This window comes from Thalassophryne amazonica, chromosome 12, assembly GCF_902500255.1.
Source record: "Thalassophryne amazonica chromosome 12, fThaAma1.1, whole genome shotgun sequence".
In the NCBI taxonomy this organism is placed as follows: domain Eukaryota; kingdom Metazoa; phylum Chordata; class Actinopteri; order Batrachoidiformes; family Batrachoididae; genus Thalassophryne; species Thalassophryne amazonica.
The window spans coordinates 96,075,604-96,091,969 of NC_047114.1; the positions used below are offsets into that span (position 1 = coordinate 96,075,604).

At 41.9% G+C, this 16,366-nt stretch overlaps 1 protein-coding gene across 1 annotated transcript; it reads left to right on the top strand.

The window, feature by feature from the left end:
* Positions 1 to 768: 768 nt before the first annotated feature.
* On the top strand, positions 769 to 9,290 carry LOC117521887 (gamma-crystallin N-A-like). The gene is made up of 4 exons (XM_034183232.1): positions 769 to 969; positions 1,112 to 1,360; positions 8,772 to 8,917; positions 9,000 to 9,290. The coding sequence occupies exons 1-4, from the start codon at positions 949 to 951 to the stop codon at positions 9,133 to 9,135; spliced, it is 552 nt and encodes a 183-aa protein (XP_034039123.1). The 5' UTR covers positions 769 to 948; the 3' UTR covers positions 9,136 to 9,290.
* Positions 9,291 to 16,366: the final 7,076 nt, after the last annotated feature.

Below are 16,366 nucleotides of genomic sequence, written 5' to 3' on the forward strand. Positions count from 1 at the left end.
TGTTACATCACCTTCTAGCAACACTCAATAAGCGTTTGGGAACTGAGGACACTAAATGTTGAAGCTTTGTAGGTGGAATTCTTTCCCATTCTTGCTTGATGTACGACTTCAGTTGTTCGACAGTCCGGGGTCTGCTTGTGAATGGCTGAGCCTTTTGGAGATGCTCCTTTTATACCCAATCGTGACACTCAACTGTTTCCAATTAGGTGTTCTTTGAGCATTCATCAACTTTCCCAGTCTTTTGTTGCCCCGTCCCAACTTTTTTGAAATATGTTGCAGGCATCCGTTTCAAACTGAGCAAATATTTGCACAAAAACAATAAAATTTATCAGACTGAACATTAAATATCTTGTCTTTGTGGTGTATTCAACTGAATATAGGTTGAAGAGGATTTGCAAATCATTATATTCTGTTTTTACGTATTTACAGTTTACACAATGTCCCAACTTCATTGGAATTGGGGTTGTAAATGAAAGCATGAAACCTGAGTCTCCCTGGTAGAATTTATGCTGCACATTTCTAATTGTTCTCATTTACTTGCCTAAGTCATTAGAAAAGCCATGTGTGGTTTCTGCGTACAGTAGGTCATATGTATCCTTTCACCTCACATCTCTATCTTGCTTTAGTTTTCTTCCTCATCTCCCCGTGGCTGGACACAACCTAAACATTACGCTGTAACCTTGAATCAGCCATCACTCTCAAAACCCAATCAAAGCTAAATCTCCCTCACGCTGTTGTTTTGCCCTCTAGAGCCAAAGTCCAATATCAGCAGTGCCAGATGTATGAGAAACTGTCCATGTGGCAAAATGTCTAAACCCCCCATTGTCCTGCCTTTGTTGCCTTGGCCTCGCGATACTGTCACACACTCTGTTAGCCGTATATATCCGGGTGTCCAAAAGTTTCCACTGTAATAGTGTGTGACTAATTTGGGACATCTATCAGTGGAAAATGTCACAGTACTCAGGAAAGGTGAGTTCCTCAGTACGGAGCGTTCATACAGACTCCTCCAACCTGAGTGTTGGCTCATGATACACTTTTAAATCCTGTCTGCAACATTTCCTGTCCAGACAGGAACAAACTCTGTTAACCTTCACCTTTGTGGTGACAACAGATTGTCTTCTATGAGGGAAAATGCTTCACTGGGAGGAAGCTGGAGATCTGCAGCGACTGTGATAACTTCCAAGACCACGGCTTCATGAACAGGGTAAACTCTGTCCGCGTAGAGAGCGGTGCCTTTGTCTGTTTTGACCACCCAGACTTCAAGGTCCAGCAGTATATCCTGGAGCACGGGGAATACCCTGAATTCCAGCGCTGGAACGCCCATAATGACCACATGGGCTCCTGCAGACCAATCAGGATGGTAAGGGCTTTGTGTGACAGACCTCCTGGGACAAACAGATGAGCTGTGTTCTGGTAGGATGGCAGATGTGTGTCTGCTCTTGTTGTGTCTATAGTAATTTAGTTGCCAGGTGTTGCATTTGGCCGTGTAGCACATCTCTGGTGTACATTTATCCTTGAGAATTCAAGTGCATGTTTTAGCAGATATTACAGTGCTGTTACAACCCAAAATGTTACAACACCCAGAATTTTTTTATTCCCCAAGAAAGACTGAAAAAATAGGCATTTCATCTTGTTTTCAGATGTTCTGAATCCATTCTCCAACGAATTTTGAAATCCCCAAAATTACAACATTTAGCCCGAAATCAAATTTCACCTCAATCCTAAAGGTTACAACACAGAGAATTTAAAAAATTTACCACACTGCCAAAAAAAAAAAAAAAAACCTGTTGTTTTTAATGGTTTACCAAAAATGGCAGCTATGGTTAAAAGTATAAATATGTAAAAATCTTTAGAGAAAATTCGGTAAACTTTACAATATAAAACTGTTGTCATTTGCATAAAATTCAAAGTAGGCAAACGGGGTACAGACACTCTTGAACCGGTAATATTGTTTTGGGGAAACAGGCACATTAACTGCTTGCGCCACCATTCTGTCAGATGGTGTCAATTAGTCTGAAAATGTAATGAACTCAAAATCCATTTTATCGTACTGACTTATAGCTTACTCAATTCTAAACAAATGTAACGTTTTCATTATTTCTCATACAAATACAGTAACACTTAATATGGCAATACTATGTATAATCCATTATATTTTCAGAGTAGTTCCTATGGTGCAACAGCACAGTGACACCAACAGTCCTTTACCTTTATTTCCTTTATATAGCGCCAAATCACAACAGAGTTGCTTCAAGGCGCTTCACACAGGTAAGGTCTAACCTTACCAACCCCCAGAGCATCAGTGGTAAGGAAAAACTCTCTCTGAGGAAGAAACCTCAAGCAGACCAGACTCAAAGGGGTGACCATCTGCTTGGGCCATGCTACAAACATAAATTACAGAAATAATTCACAGAACAATTCACGGACGAATATACAAGAATTGCTGTTGGTGCACAGGACAGGAGGGTTGCCAAAACAAACAACTCCCATCTCTGGATGGAGCTGCACCTTAAACAGAGAAAAAACAGAATCAGGCATCAGAAAGACAAAAATACTGTATAATTTGCCAGCATTAATCAACAAGAAAAACAGAAGAAATACTAAGGAGATCGCCGGCCGCTAGCCCTAAGCTTCACTAAAAGACCCAGAATTTAGGTGAAGTTGAGGCGGCGGCCCGCTCCAATTACTAATGACATGAATTAAAAGAGAAAAAGTGTAAAACAAAACTGTACCAGTATGCTAGCCATATGAAAGGGAAAATAAGTGCGTCTTAAGTCATGACTTGAATCTGGTTGTTTTACTTGACGCAGGGAGATCATTCCACAGAACAGGGGCACGATAAGAGAAAGCTCTGTGACCCGCAGACTTCTTATTCACCCTGGGGACACAAAGTAGTCCTGCACCCTGAGAACGTAAAGCCCGGGCCGGTACGTAAGGTTTAATTAGGTCAGCTAAGTAGGGAGGTGCCAGTCCATGAATAATTTTATAGGTTAGTAACAGAACCTTAAAATCTGGTCTCACTGGGACAGGAAGCCAGTGAAGAGATGCCAAAATGGGTGTAATGTGGTCAAACTTTCTGCTTCGTGTCAAAAGTCTGGCTGCAGCATTCTGAACCAATTGGAGAGCCCTAATGCTAGACTGCGGTAAACCAGAAAATTCAATAGTAGTTCAATCTAGAAGAGATGAACGCATGGATCAGGGTCTCAGCATCAGCCATAGACAGGATGAGACAAATCTTCGCTATATTTCGCAGGTGGAAGAAAGCAGTCCTAGTAATATTTCTAATATGGAGGCCAAAGGACAATGAAGGATCAAAAATTACCCCAAGGTTCCTCACTTTGTCAGTATGATGTATGACACATGAGCCTAGGCTGAGTGTTAACTGGTCAAATTTATGCCGATGTCTCACTGGACCAAGAACCATCATTTCAGTCTTTTCAGAGTTTAAAAGTATGAAGTTTCTAGACATCCAACTTCTCACTGCTGCAAGGCAATCTTCTAAGGATTTTATGTGAACGAGATTACCAGCAGTTATCGGCATATATAACTGAGTATCATCTGCATAGCAATGAAAGGTAATCCCAAAATGCTGCAATATGTACTCAAGGGGTGCTATATAAATGGAGAAAAGCAGGGAGCCTAAGACAGACCTCTGAGGAACCCCAAATTTCATGTCACTAAGGTTCGAGGTAGTGTTACTGGACAAAACACAGTGAGAACGACTGGTTAAGTATGACGTCAGCCATGCAAGGGCACTTCAAGTAATCCCAAAATGATTTTCCAGCCTATCAAGTAGAATTAGATGATCCACTGTATCAAATGCAGCACTGAGATCTAACAGCAGCAGAACCGTAGTGGTGTCCAAATCCATTGTAAGCAGATCATTCACCACTTTAGTGAGAGCCGTCTCTGTGGAATGATATTTTCTAAAAGCAGACTGCAGTGGCTCAAAGTGATTATTCTCAGTAAGATAGTCTATGAGCTACCGTGACACCACTTTTTCCAGAATTTTAGAGCAAAATGACAAATTTGATATCGGCCGATAGTTTTTCAATACACTAGGGTCAAGATTAGGTTTCTTAAGTAATGGTCTAATCACTGCAGATATGAAACATTTAGGAACAGATCCAGAAGCTAAAGAAAGATTAATAATTTCCAGCACAATCAGCCCAAGAGTGGGCCACAGGTCCTTAAACAGTTTTGTTGGTATAGGATCAAATAAACAGGTTGCGCTTTTTGTTGACATTACAAGTTTCATCAGCATGTCTAGAGAGATACTATCAAATTCTGTAAATCTAGGTAATACCTCAGTAGTGGCGCCCACCTCAATAGCAGGGTGTAGTGGCTGGGTTAAGGCATGCTGGGATATGTTCAACCTAATGTCATCTATTTTATTCTCAAAGTAATCTAGGAAATCTTGTGCTGTAAAAGGACAGCGAACTACAGGTGGTTGCCCATGAATAATTGTTGCCACCGTGTCGAACAAGAACTTTGAGTTATGCTTGTTTTTGTTGATCAAATCAGAGTAATAGGTCCACTTTGTATCTTATAGTCTAAGATAGCATCACGCCACGCAAGGTGGAATACTTCTAATTTTGAACGACGCCATTTCCGTTCTAGATGTCTTGCTTTATGCTTGAGGTCAGGCAAGTAATCATTGAACCAAGGTGACTGTGATTTGGGGGAGTGCGATTTCAACACAGGTGGTGCAATCATGTCGAGTGTCGTTTTGAGCACTGAGTTTAAACTATCCACAAGTCTGTCTACTGACTGGGTATTTGTCAAAAGTGAGGCTAAGACCTCAGGCAGTCTAGCTTCTAGTTCAGTCTTAGTTGAGGAGTTGATGCATCGCTGCAGTGATAAATAAGGTTGTTGTTCCACTAAACACGGCAGCAAAACTGTAAACTTAATGAGTGATCAGACACCACTGATGTAAGAGGCATGATGTCAATATTCGTGACAGCAATACCATGTGCGAGAACGAGATCCAGGGTATTTCCACTAATGTGCGTCGAATCCCGAATGCATTGCCAAAATCCTAATGCATCCACAATTTCCATAAATGATTTACAGAGGGGATCAGAAGTCTTATTTATATGAATGTTAAAGTCACCAATGATCAGAATGTTATCTGCTCTAGTTGACAAGTTAGAGATGAATACACCAAATTCATCTAAGAATTCAGAATATGGGCCAGGAGGCCTATATACAGTGACAAAGTAATACGGCTGATTTTTATTCTTCTGACCTTGGCAATGTGTAATATCCTGAGCAGAGCGGAGAATCAGATGCTCAAACGAGTTATATTTGTGACCCCCAACAGCTAATAAGCTAAACCTAGATTTAGAAATAAGTGCAACACCCCTGCCTTGCTTCACATCACGAGGGACGTGACTAAATGTATATGCTGGTGGGCAGGCTTCATTTAAGGGGAGTACAGCTGTAGGTTTAAGCCAGGTTTCACATAACCCAATCATATCTAAGTGATGATCAATAATTAAATCATTAATCAACAATGATTTTGAGGACAGTTGTTGTGTGGGCCGCTGAAGAGGAGGTACTGCTGGCCCACCACCACCAGATGGCGCCCTGCTTGAAGTGCGGGCTTCAAGCACGAGACGGCGTCATAGCAACCGGGAGTGACAGCTGTTACTCGTCATCAGCATCAGCTGTCACTCATCCACATCATCACCACCACCTTAAAGGCCGGACTGCAACTCCACCTCCCCGCCGAGAAATCAACTACCAATCAGGTAATTTCTCTGCTGAACAAAAACCTTGTGTAATAGTCTGAACTTCTGTTGCAGCCGTTTTCCTGTGGTGATTGCCTTATCTGTGGGATTGGCGTTTGGTGTGATCAGCGACAGCTTCGCTTCACACCCCAACCAGATAAGTGGTTAGACAGGAGCTGCACGAGTGTGTGATTGGAGGTGGAGGTGCTCCCTCCTTACTGAATACAGACTGTGGGATTACTGAGTGCGCGACCTCACACTCATCAGGACTGTCTCTGTTCTCTGCCAGCAGTACCGGGTCTGACTGCTGAAGACAGCGGCCACCTGGGGCGCAGGGCTTGGCAGCTCCAGTGTTCTTCAGCTCCGTTGGCAGTGGAAGCTGTGTGGGATCGGCTCTTCTCTCGCCAGGCGTCTTCTATCGTCGAGCCTGCCCACACGTCACCTGGTGTATGATTGACAGTCACTATATTGTTATTGTCTGTACGTCGTTGTGAGATTCACAACATTAAATTGTTACTTTTGGCTTATCCATTGTCCGTTCATTTATGCCCCCTGTTGTGGGTCCATGTCACGACACTTTCACAACAACAGTGATCTTATGTTAATGAGACCCAGTCTAAGGACCTCAGTGGGGTTGACAGTTGAACTGTTTGGGTTTAGGGGTGGTTCCAGAGTGGCATATATAAGATGCCTAGAAGTAGGTTTAGGTTTGAGACATTCCACGCGCGTTGTAGGTAGCAGACGCAAAATCTTTGCTATTATTGGAACAACCACTGGATCATCCTCAATTTCAATATGATCCAATATAGTAATGGGTATTAAGTTTGCAAAGCATATCCCGCTATGATTTTTATGGACACGTCTACGGGAGCAGGCCACAGTCTCAACTTGTTGAATTTCCCTCCCTGGCAGATAAACTGCACTATCACCACAGTGGATTTTCTGCACTAATTTCCCAGCTAAGCTAATGGATTCCACACCCACATTTGTCATAAGCCTTGCAGGGTCTCTAATCACCTGCTCCGCAGCCTACTGTAGATTCCTAATGTTACCCTCCCTGTAGTGCTCTATCTATGTTCGCAGACAAGATGGCAGCGCCTTCCACAGTAGGCCGTCCGGCATCAGCAGGCCACAGCGGCCCCAGAACAAAGGCCAGTTATCAATAAAGCTAAAGCCTTGCTGTTGACAAAACTGCGCCAGCCACCTATTTAATGATGTCAGCCTGCTAAACGCCTCATCAGTACCCCGGGAGGGGAGGGGACCAGAGACTATTAAACGATGCCGACACATCTTTCTGGCAAGGTCACAAGTCCTCTCTATGTCCATTTTTGTGACCTCTGAGTGCTTCAGCCTGATATCATTGGTGCCAACGTGAATAACTATGTGACTGTATCTCATGTCATGTTCCTTCGTCTGTCTTCCCTTCTGCAGCATCAGCACCCTAAAATGGGATGCAATGTCGGGAGCTCTGGCCCCAGGAATACATTTAATGTCAGCCAGCGTCTGTAACCTGACTTTGCGGGTGATAGAATCCCCTATCACTAAAGTCCGGTGTTTCGGCCTGGAGACAGGAGTGGAAGTCACTTGTGGGCTTCGAGAATTCACATCAGGTAAATCCAAGGGGGAGAACCAATTCACAGTTCGCAGTGGTGAGTGTGATCGGGGTACCACAACCGGGCACCAAGCCCTACTGGGCTTCCTCCGCCTCGCCACAGTCCGAAAACCGTCCTCCACAGCCGGCGTTTCTAGGCTAATGCTAATGGGCTCACTAGCCGGCCCAGCACTAACCTCATCTGGAGTGCCCATAACATCTAACTCCACTGCGCTAAGAAGCTGCTCCAACTTACAGACACGGCTCTGTAAGAGAGCCACCCTAGCACGTAGGATTTATGGAGGGTGTAAAGTAGATAAAGTAGTGTACTTTGTGCACTAGGAAATTCAAGAATATAGCCAAGCACGCACAAGCTAACCAATAATGGATAAGCTAACCACTCCTAAGGCTCACACAGATGCAAATAAATGAATTAAAGTTCACAGCAGTTACACTGAAAGAGTAGCAGAAGTATTAGAAATGTATATATAAAATATAAATATATATATATTTTTGAAATATATATATATATATATATATATATATATATATATATATATATATATATATATATATATATATATACCACTCCTAAGATTAACACAAACAGTAGCTGTGTTTGTCTCCCAAACAAAATATCCTGGGTTCAAGAGTGCTGGAGGCCGGAGTTGCATTTGTAAACACATCACCAGGTGGATCCCATGTCAAACCTCCTGTGGTGGCCCTGAGCAAAATGGCAGAAGCACAACAAAATCTCATTGAATGTACAAAAGGTAATAATTGCATTTCAATTCTACAGAAATAATTAGCTTAAAAACAGCATGATAATGTTCATTTTTTAAAAATACTGTTGAATTTATGGGTTTAAAAGGTAAAAAATTTTGTAAATGACATTTTTACGCCATAAAATTTACAAGTTGTTCTGTAAAGGCATTTATGTATTTTTGCTCTATTGTTTTTACAGAATTATTCCACCACAGCTGCCTGTTTTTAATCATTAAACTACAGATTTTTTTTTTACAGAGCACATAAAACCACAAAATACCAAAAAATAAAAGACGTTCTGAATCCATTCCACCGATAAGAGTTGTACTTCTAGCAAATTTTGAAATCCCAAAAGTTGTAACACTTAGCACTGAATTGTGAACATGTTCACAATTCAATGTTACAACACCAAGAATTCTTTATTTTTCAAAACTCATCACAAAAAAGGCATTTTATGCCATTTTGAGATGTTCTCAATACATTCTGCCAATTAAAGTTGTACTTTCAGCAAACTGTGAAATCCTGAAGGTTATAATGTTGAACTTTGAGGTGTTCTTTTTTTGACAAAACTTTCTTGATTCACAGCTAAATGTTAGAACTTTAAGTAAAACCTCCTCTGTAGTGAGTTGACGCAAACACGGTTGCCGTGACTGAATGAGGAGGTATGTGATTGTCCTCCACAGCATGGAGAACACTACAGGATGGAGTTGTTTGAAGAGGAAAACTTTACTGGCCAATGTGTGGAGATGTGTGAAGACTGTCCATTCCTGCAAACAAGAGGCCTGACCAAGAACTGCGTCAACTCCATCAAAGTCTACGGAGATGGGGCGTATGTATCCCACAGTCTAACAGTCTGAAGACAGACGAGAAGATTGCAAACTCTTCATATTTGCTTTGCCTTTGCCACTCAGGTGGGTGCTGTACGAGGAGCCAAACTATTGTGGCCGCATGTACATCGTGGAGAGAGGGAACTACTGCAACCACATGGAGTGGCAGGCCCAGAACCCCAACATCCAGTCTGTCCGCAGGGTGGCCAACTACTTCTGAAGAGGTGAGATGGTCCACTGAGCAGCTTCATCGCGTTGTCACGTCGTCTCAGTCAGACTCCGAGTGGCTGTAAAATAATAAAAGATGACGAAAATGTCTTTATTGCTTGCTGGTTTGTTTTTTGTACTGAATTATTTAAAGCCTGAAATAAAGAAGATCTCACAGTGTCTTCAAACTTATTTCCATGTTTCTCTTGATGGTCCTCATCAGACTCGTTACCACCTCTGAATCAGGACAACGTCGTTTACTGTGTGTCATCGTAACGATAAAACGTATAAGTGCCGTGCTTTTCTTCGTACTCTTAGATCAATCCCCAGGTCAGCAGGATGCTTTTATGTGCCCAGGGGGAAGCTCAGCTTGTCTCAGCAGTAACTCAGAAGAATGCACCCGTGCACATATTGCACCCGTACAACCCAATATTGCACCAGCCACGGCAGAGAAAAACAGAAACTTTACACCCTCCGTGTACGTGCTATACGAAGCAAGAGATGCTGCACTGGCAGAAAGAGGAACCTCACCTGCCCCGGGGAGCTCTGCTACCACCTAGTGTCATTTATCAATTTTGTTGTGAAGTCTGGAAGACGAGGCTCGTCTCACCTCAGGCATTCGCAAAAATTATCACAGTGGGACTTGGTGCACACAGTGTGGACTCCAAGACACTTAAAAAGAAAACACAGCTATTCTGAATCAGCCAATAAAATACTTCTGACAGTGGCAGTAGTGATGCTGGTGCTGTTAGTTAGTTTATGATAGTTAGTTAGGATAACTTAAAGGGCGATGAATGGATTTCAATAAAATGTAGTGAAGAGGCAGATGTGGGGTTAAGGAGGAGGTGACCAAATTTGAGTGCAGATCCAGATGAAGGAGTGGATCTTACCTTTGTTTATCTCTCAGAATCCCTCAAAGTCACAAAGGCTTCAGTCCTGATTACAAGATCGAAGCAAGAAAGACAAATTTCAACTAAAAAACAACATCACCTTCTCAGTGTGGCTCAAACATCAGTGATTCAGATTAAAGATGAGTAATCGAATCAAATGTCAAGATCAAAGTTCAGCACTCAGACGACTGAAAGACGACTGATTTGGAACAAAGAGGATGAGGATGAGAATCCCAGGTCAGAAATCTGCATCAACAATGGTTTGAAAGTCAGGATCAAAGACAAAGTGGATGAGTAGCAAGATCACAGGTCAGAAATCAGTCTCAAAGATCAGGATTAAAGAGGAGTGATTTGATGCAGCATTAGTGCAAAATCAGTTTTTAATTCACATTTTATGTTTAATCTACGATACATGTTAAACTTGATAATGTGTGTGTGTGTGTGTGTGTGTTGCTATTTTGCAGTTATATACAAAATTTAAGCCTGAAAGACAAAAGAAGTCTGTATCTCGACCTTTGATGACTCTGTGACACACGTCATATACACTGATGTTTATATGACACACCCACAGTCTCCAGGTATTCAGGTGATGCCCCCTTTTCCTGGGGGGCGGGGGGTATGCGTGCAGTGAGCATTATTACTGTTTAAAGGGGGAAACACAGAAACCTGAACATGGGTTTATTTAGTGTATTATTGGGTATCAGCCTTAATATTTTTAAAGACACTGTGTCACCTATAAACATAGGACTTTATTTACATTTTATTTTCTGTTTCTTCATGATTTTACCAAAGCACTCGTCATCAGACCGCGGTTATGAGCGTTTGTGCTTCTCCAGCTGTTGTGACAGCAGTGTGTCCATCTTTACAGGGTTTCTCTTGCGGCCTGTATTGAGTTACAGGGTCAATACGGGACAGCTTAATGAGAAAATGCTCGTCTTGTGTTACACTCAGTGAGACTAGTTTAAGAGCGATTACCTGCAGCGAACCGTATTCCACCACCATCACCAACGCGCCATGAACCTCGACCTGCACAAAACTCTTACTGACATTATAACAATGTCACTGCTCAATAAAATGATGAAAATGATATTTTTCATTGAGGAATTCACTTTGGAAAATGTGTCTTAGTTATTGTGAAGCAAATACGCAGTAAGATGAATGAATCATATTTTTACAAGGGAACATTTAGTGCAACATTTAGAATATAAGTGTAAAACAATCAACACGTCTTCAGCAAAATTACAAAAATCGAGCAAAGAATAACTAATCTGCCAGTGTAAATTTCGCTAAAGGAAGAAAAATTATGTTTTATTAGAATTATGCTGTTAAGCAAGACTTACAGAAGTGCACAAAGCTGTTGCACAGCATAGGAAGTTTTGTTGAAATTTGCAGACTCTTTATGCATTCCAGAGAATTTAAACACGAACCCACTGAAGAAAAAAAAGTAATTTATGAGGTTGCTCTGCAGGTGAGAGATCAGATTAAAGCCTCCTTCTGAATCCAGGAGCACACCACTTCCAGAAGTGGCGGTCAGCTTCAGAAGCACAAAGTCTTTGTGTACTGCTACACTTATATGCATCAGTGCAGTAGTAAAACCACAGAGTAACATCTGCCTTTAAAAGACATGTCCACTGATTGATGGCAGGTCTTTTCCATTTTAAAATGAGAGAAAAAGATTGTTTCTTACACACACATACGCACTCAGACGATTCACCTTCATTTTTACAGTGCCCCCCCTTTAAATCTTAATATAGGAAATACAGTGATCTAAAAAATGATCTGACTGAAACATGTATGTGACCCCTTTAACACGATGGTGGTGAGATCAACAAATCAAATGAATATTTTTAAAAAGGTATTCACACTCCAAATCAGGTCAGCTATTCTTAGCACTCCCACTAATGCATAAGATATCATTCACATTCCAGAAACAACATTCCAAACTGAAAAGATGGCCCGTTTTAAAAGAAGGATTTTGTGCAGAACAAAACACAACATAAAATATATGTAAAGAATGTGCTCGAGGATAAGACACGAACGCATAAAACGTCTGCACATTGTGGTACTCAAGAGAAAAACAACAAAATAATGAATATAAGTATAAGCCATATTTGGGAAACAAATAAATAGACTCAAAACACAGAGGTAGATTTTACAGACAGACAGACACATATATATGAATAAATGAATCAGATTTATTTCGGACAAAGGAAAAATAATAATAATCCACAAGAAAAATATGTCAAATAAACAAAAATACATAACTCACACACAGACAGACAGACAGACAAGATTTATTTTGGACAAAGGAAAAATAATAATCCACAAGAAAAATATGTCTAATAAACAAAAATACATAACTCCCACACACACACACACACACACACATATAGATAGATAGATATACTCAACAAAAATATAAACGCAACACTTTTGGTTTTGCTCCCATTTTGTATGAGATGAACTCAAAGATCTAGAACTTTTTCCACATACACAATATCACCATTTCCCTCAAATATTGTTCACAAACCAGTCTAAATCTGTAATAGTGAGCACTTCTCCTTTGGTGAGATAATCCATCCCACCTCACAGGTGTGCCATATCAAGATGCTGATTAGACACCATGATTAGTGCACAGGTGTGCCTTAGACTGCCCACAATAAAAGGCCACTCTGAAAGGTGCAGTTTTGTTTTATTTGGGGGGGATACCAGTCAGTATCTGGTGTGACCACCATTTGCCTCATGCAGTGCAACACATCTCCTTCGCATAGAGTTGATCAGGTTGTCAATTGTGGTCTGTGGAATGTTGGTCCACTCCCCTTCAATGGCTGTGCGAAGTTGCTGGATATTCGCAGGAACTGGTACACGCTGTCGTATACGCCGGTCCAGAGCATCCCAAACATGCTCAATGGGTGACATGTCCGGTGAGTATGCCGGCCATGCAAGAACTGGGACATTTTCAGCTTCCAAGAATTGTGTACAGATCCTTGCAACATGGGGCCGTGCATTATCCTGCTGCAACATGAGGTGATGTTCTTGGATGTATGGCACAACAATGGGCCTCAGGATCTCATCACGGTATCTCTGTGCATTCAAAATGCCATCAATAAAATGCACCTGTGTTCTTCGTCCATAACAGACGCCTGCCCATACCATAACCCCACCGCCACCATGGGCCACTCGATCCACAACATTGACATCAGAAAACCGCTCACCCACACGACACCACACACGCTGTCTGCCATCTGCCCTGGACAGTGTGAACCGGGATTCATCCATGAAGAGAACACCTCTCCAACGTGCCAAACGCCAGCAAATGTGAGCATTTGCCCACTCAAGTCGGTTACGACAACGAACTGGAGTCAGGTTGAGACCCCGATGAGGATGACGAGCATGCAGATGAGCTTCCCTGAGACGGTTTCTGACAGTTTGTGCAGAAATTCTTTGGTTATGCAAACCGATTGTTTCAGCTGCTGTCCGAGTGGCTGGTCTCAGACGATCTTGGAGGTGAACATGCTGGATGTGGAGGTCCTGGGCTGGTGTGGTTACACGTGGTCTGCGGTTGTGAGGCTGGTTGGATGTACTGCCAAATTCTCTGAAACGCCTTTGGAGACGGCTTATGGTAGAGAAATGAACATTCAATACACGAGCAACAGCTCTGGTTGACATTCCTGCTGTCAGCATGCCAATTGCACGCTCCCTCAAACCTTGCGACATCTGTGGCATTGTGCTGTGTGATAAAACTGCACCTTTCAGAGTGGCCTTTTATTGTGGGCAGTCTAAGGCACACCTGTGCACTAATCATGGTGTCTAATCAGCATCTTGATATGGCACACCTGTGAGGTGGGATGGATTATCTCAGCAAAGGAGAAGTGCTCACTATCACAGATTTAGACTGGTTTGTGAACAATATTTGAGGGAAATGGTGATATTGTGTATGTGGAAAAAGTTCTAGATCTTTGAGTTCATCTCATACAAAATGGGAGCAAAACCAAAAGTGTTGCGTTTATATTTTTGTTGAGTGTAGATAGATAGATAGACACACACATATATATGAATAAATGAATCAGATTTATTTCAGACAAAGGAAAAATAATAATAATCCACAAGAAAAATATGTAAAATAAACAAAATACATAACTCCCACACACACACACAGTGCCCGATTTACAGTTGTGGAGGCCCAGGGGCAAAGTGAGGTGTGGAGGCCCCTACAGTACGCGCGACCTAACATAACACATTAGTAACAGAACTCGAAAATGAAATTTTGCTTTAAAACATTTTATTATATACAAACATCATCACTTACAAAACCTAAATCAAAACTCTTCTAGCTTTACGTTTAGAAAAATCAGCCACAATGGGTTCAAAGTCTATCTCCCTCATGACATCAAATTCTCTTTGGCCTCTTTGACTCTTTGGCCAGCTTTCTCTTTGTAGCCCCACTTTGAAAAGTCCTGACACCCTTGTGTCTGTTTTGCTGCTTGCTTGAAAAAAGGAAAAGGGAATTAATGATATTTGGACAAAATTGTTTACCAGTTGGCGTAGTAATAGAACACTGGGGAATACTGACTTCGGTTGAGATTATACTCGATGAATAAGACCAGAAGCTATTACTGTTTTGAAGCTATTACGGTGAAACTGTTACATTTGGTGTAACTTGTAAGATGTAATATTGCGAATTGGTAATGTCATGGACACAGTCGACGACACAGATTCGGTTTGTCATAGACCCTGTGCAATAACGTCACTGGGTCCCGCCCCCCCGCCATGTTGGAAGACAAGCAAACACTCCAACATGGCGGACAATGTAGAAAGAAGCGTTGAAGAGAGTGAATATCAAGCTAATTTACGTGCGGAGGATAAAGTTACATATAAAGAAAAGTTGAAAATCACTCAGAAAAAAAAAGCGCGCACCAAACACATTAAAAAAGCACACACACATGCGGAAAAAAGCGCGCACCAAACATTAAAAACACATTAAAAAGCACACGCACACATGCGCCAAACACTCGGGAAAAAAGCGTGCAACAAACACATTAAAAACACATTAAAAAGCACACGCACACACGCAGTGTAGGGAGACTGACCTTTAATGAAATCAGATCCGTAAATTGGCCAAACTGGACTCGGATGGAAGGTCACTTCTAGCTATCTGTGCTTGCCAGATTGCTCGCCTCTTTGAAGACAGTTCTCACGTATTTTCTCCTTCATGCTCGATAATTGCCGGTAACCTGAAGAAACTGTGATTAGTTTCCCTGTTCTTACGATTACTACAGCCGATTATACCACAAAAACTCTGCATTTTATCGCAAATATCTGCAGCTAGCTAGTGTGCGTCTGTAGTGTGCGCGTCTTGTTTGTCCCCCAACAAGGTGGAACGGAAGTTTCGTGACGTCATTTGCACAGGGTCTATAGTAATAATTTTTTTTGTGGCGGCCCCCTATTTGTGGAGGCCTGTGGGCAACTGCCCACCATGCCCCTATGGTTAACCGGGCCCTGCACACACACGCGCGCGCGCGCGCGCGCGCACACACACACACACACACATTTCTATATATATATATAGAGAGAGAGATACATACACACACATTTTATTGCATAAATATAAATCAAATCAAATAGAAAATGCTTTACTATTTCGTGAAATTAACATGTTTTCGTCAACAGAATTATTTTTTAAGTTGGTGTATATATATATATATATATATATATATATATATATATATATATATATATATATATATATCGTATTGCCACCCCGGGTTAAAGATAAATGAGGAAAAAACATAAATAGCACCTCGTTCGGTGTTTTGTTTTTTTCCCAGTGTGTGTGTGTGTGTGTGTGTGTGTGTGTGTGTGTGTGTGTGTGTGTGTGTATCCCCTCTTTGTGTTTACACATCCGGGTTTCCCTGTTTGCAGCTCATCCAGTCCCCGTTCCGAAGCCATTTTGGACACAGATCAGTAACACGCGTGTAAACCTCCACCGACTTCGTGACGCCGCCGCGCTGCAATTCAAGTAAAAAAATAAATAAAAAAAATAAAGACAGAGAGAGGGTAAATAAAAGCCCTGACGTCTTTCGTTCGGGATATCTGAGCGCATTACGGAGCAGCACCGGAGCGGGCTGTAAAATGCCGAACCTGTTCCCGGACTGAGCGCCGCCGCTTCTTTCTTCTTTGTGGTCACATTGTTGCGGCCGCGCGCGCGCCGCGGCGGCCTGCGCTCCGTTTCATCATCCGCTCGAGCTGCTTCTGCTTGTTTTTTTTTTTTTTGTTTTTTTTTTTGTACAAGCTGAGTTTTCATGTTCGCCACGGAAACACTTGGAAACCTCTGTCCTGCGTCGATAAGGGAAC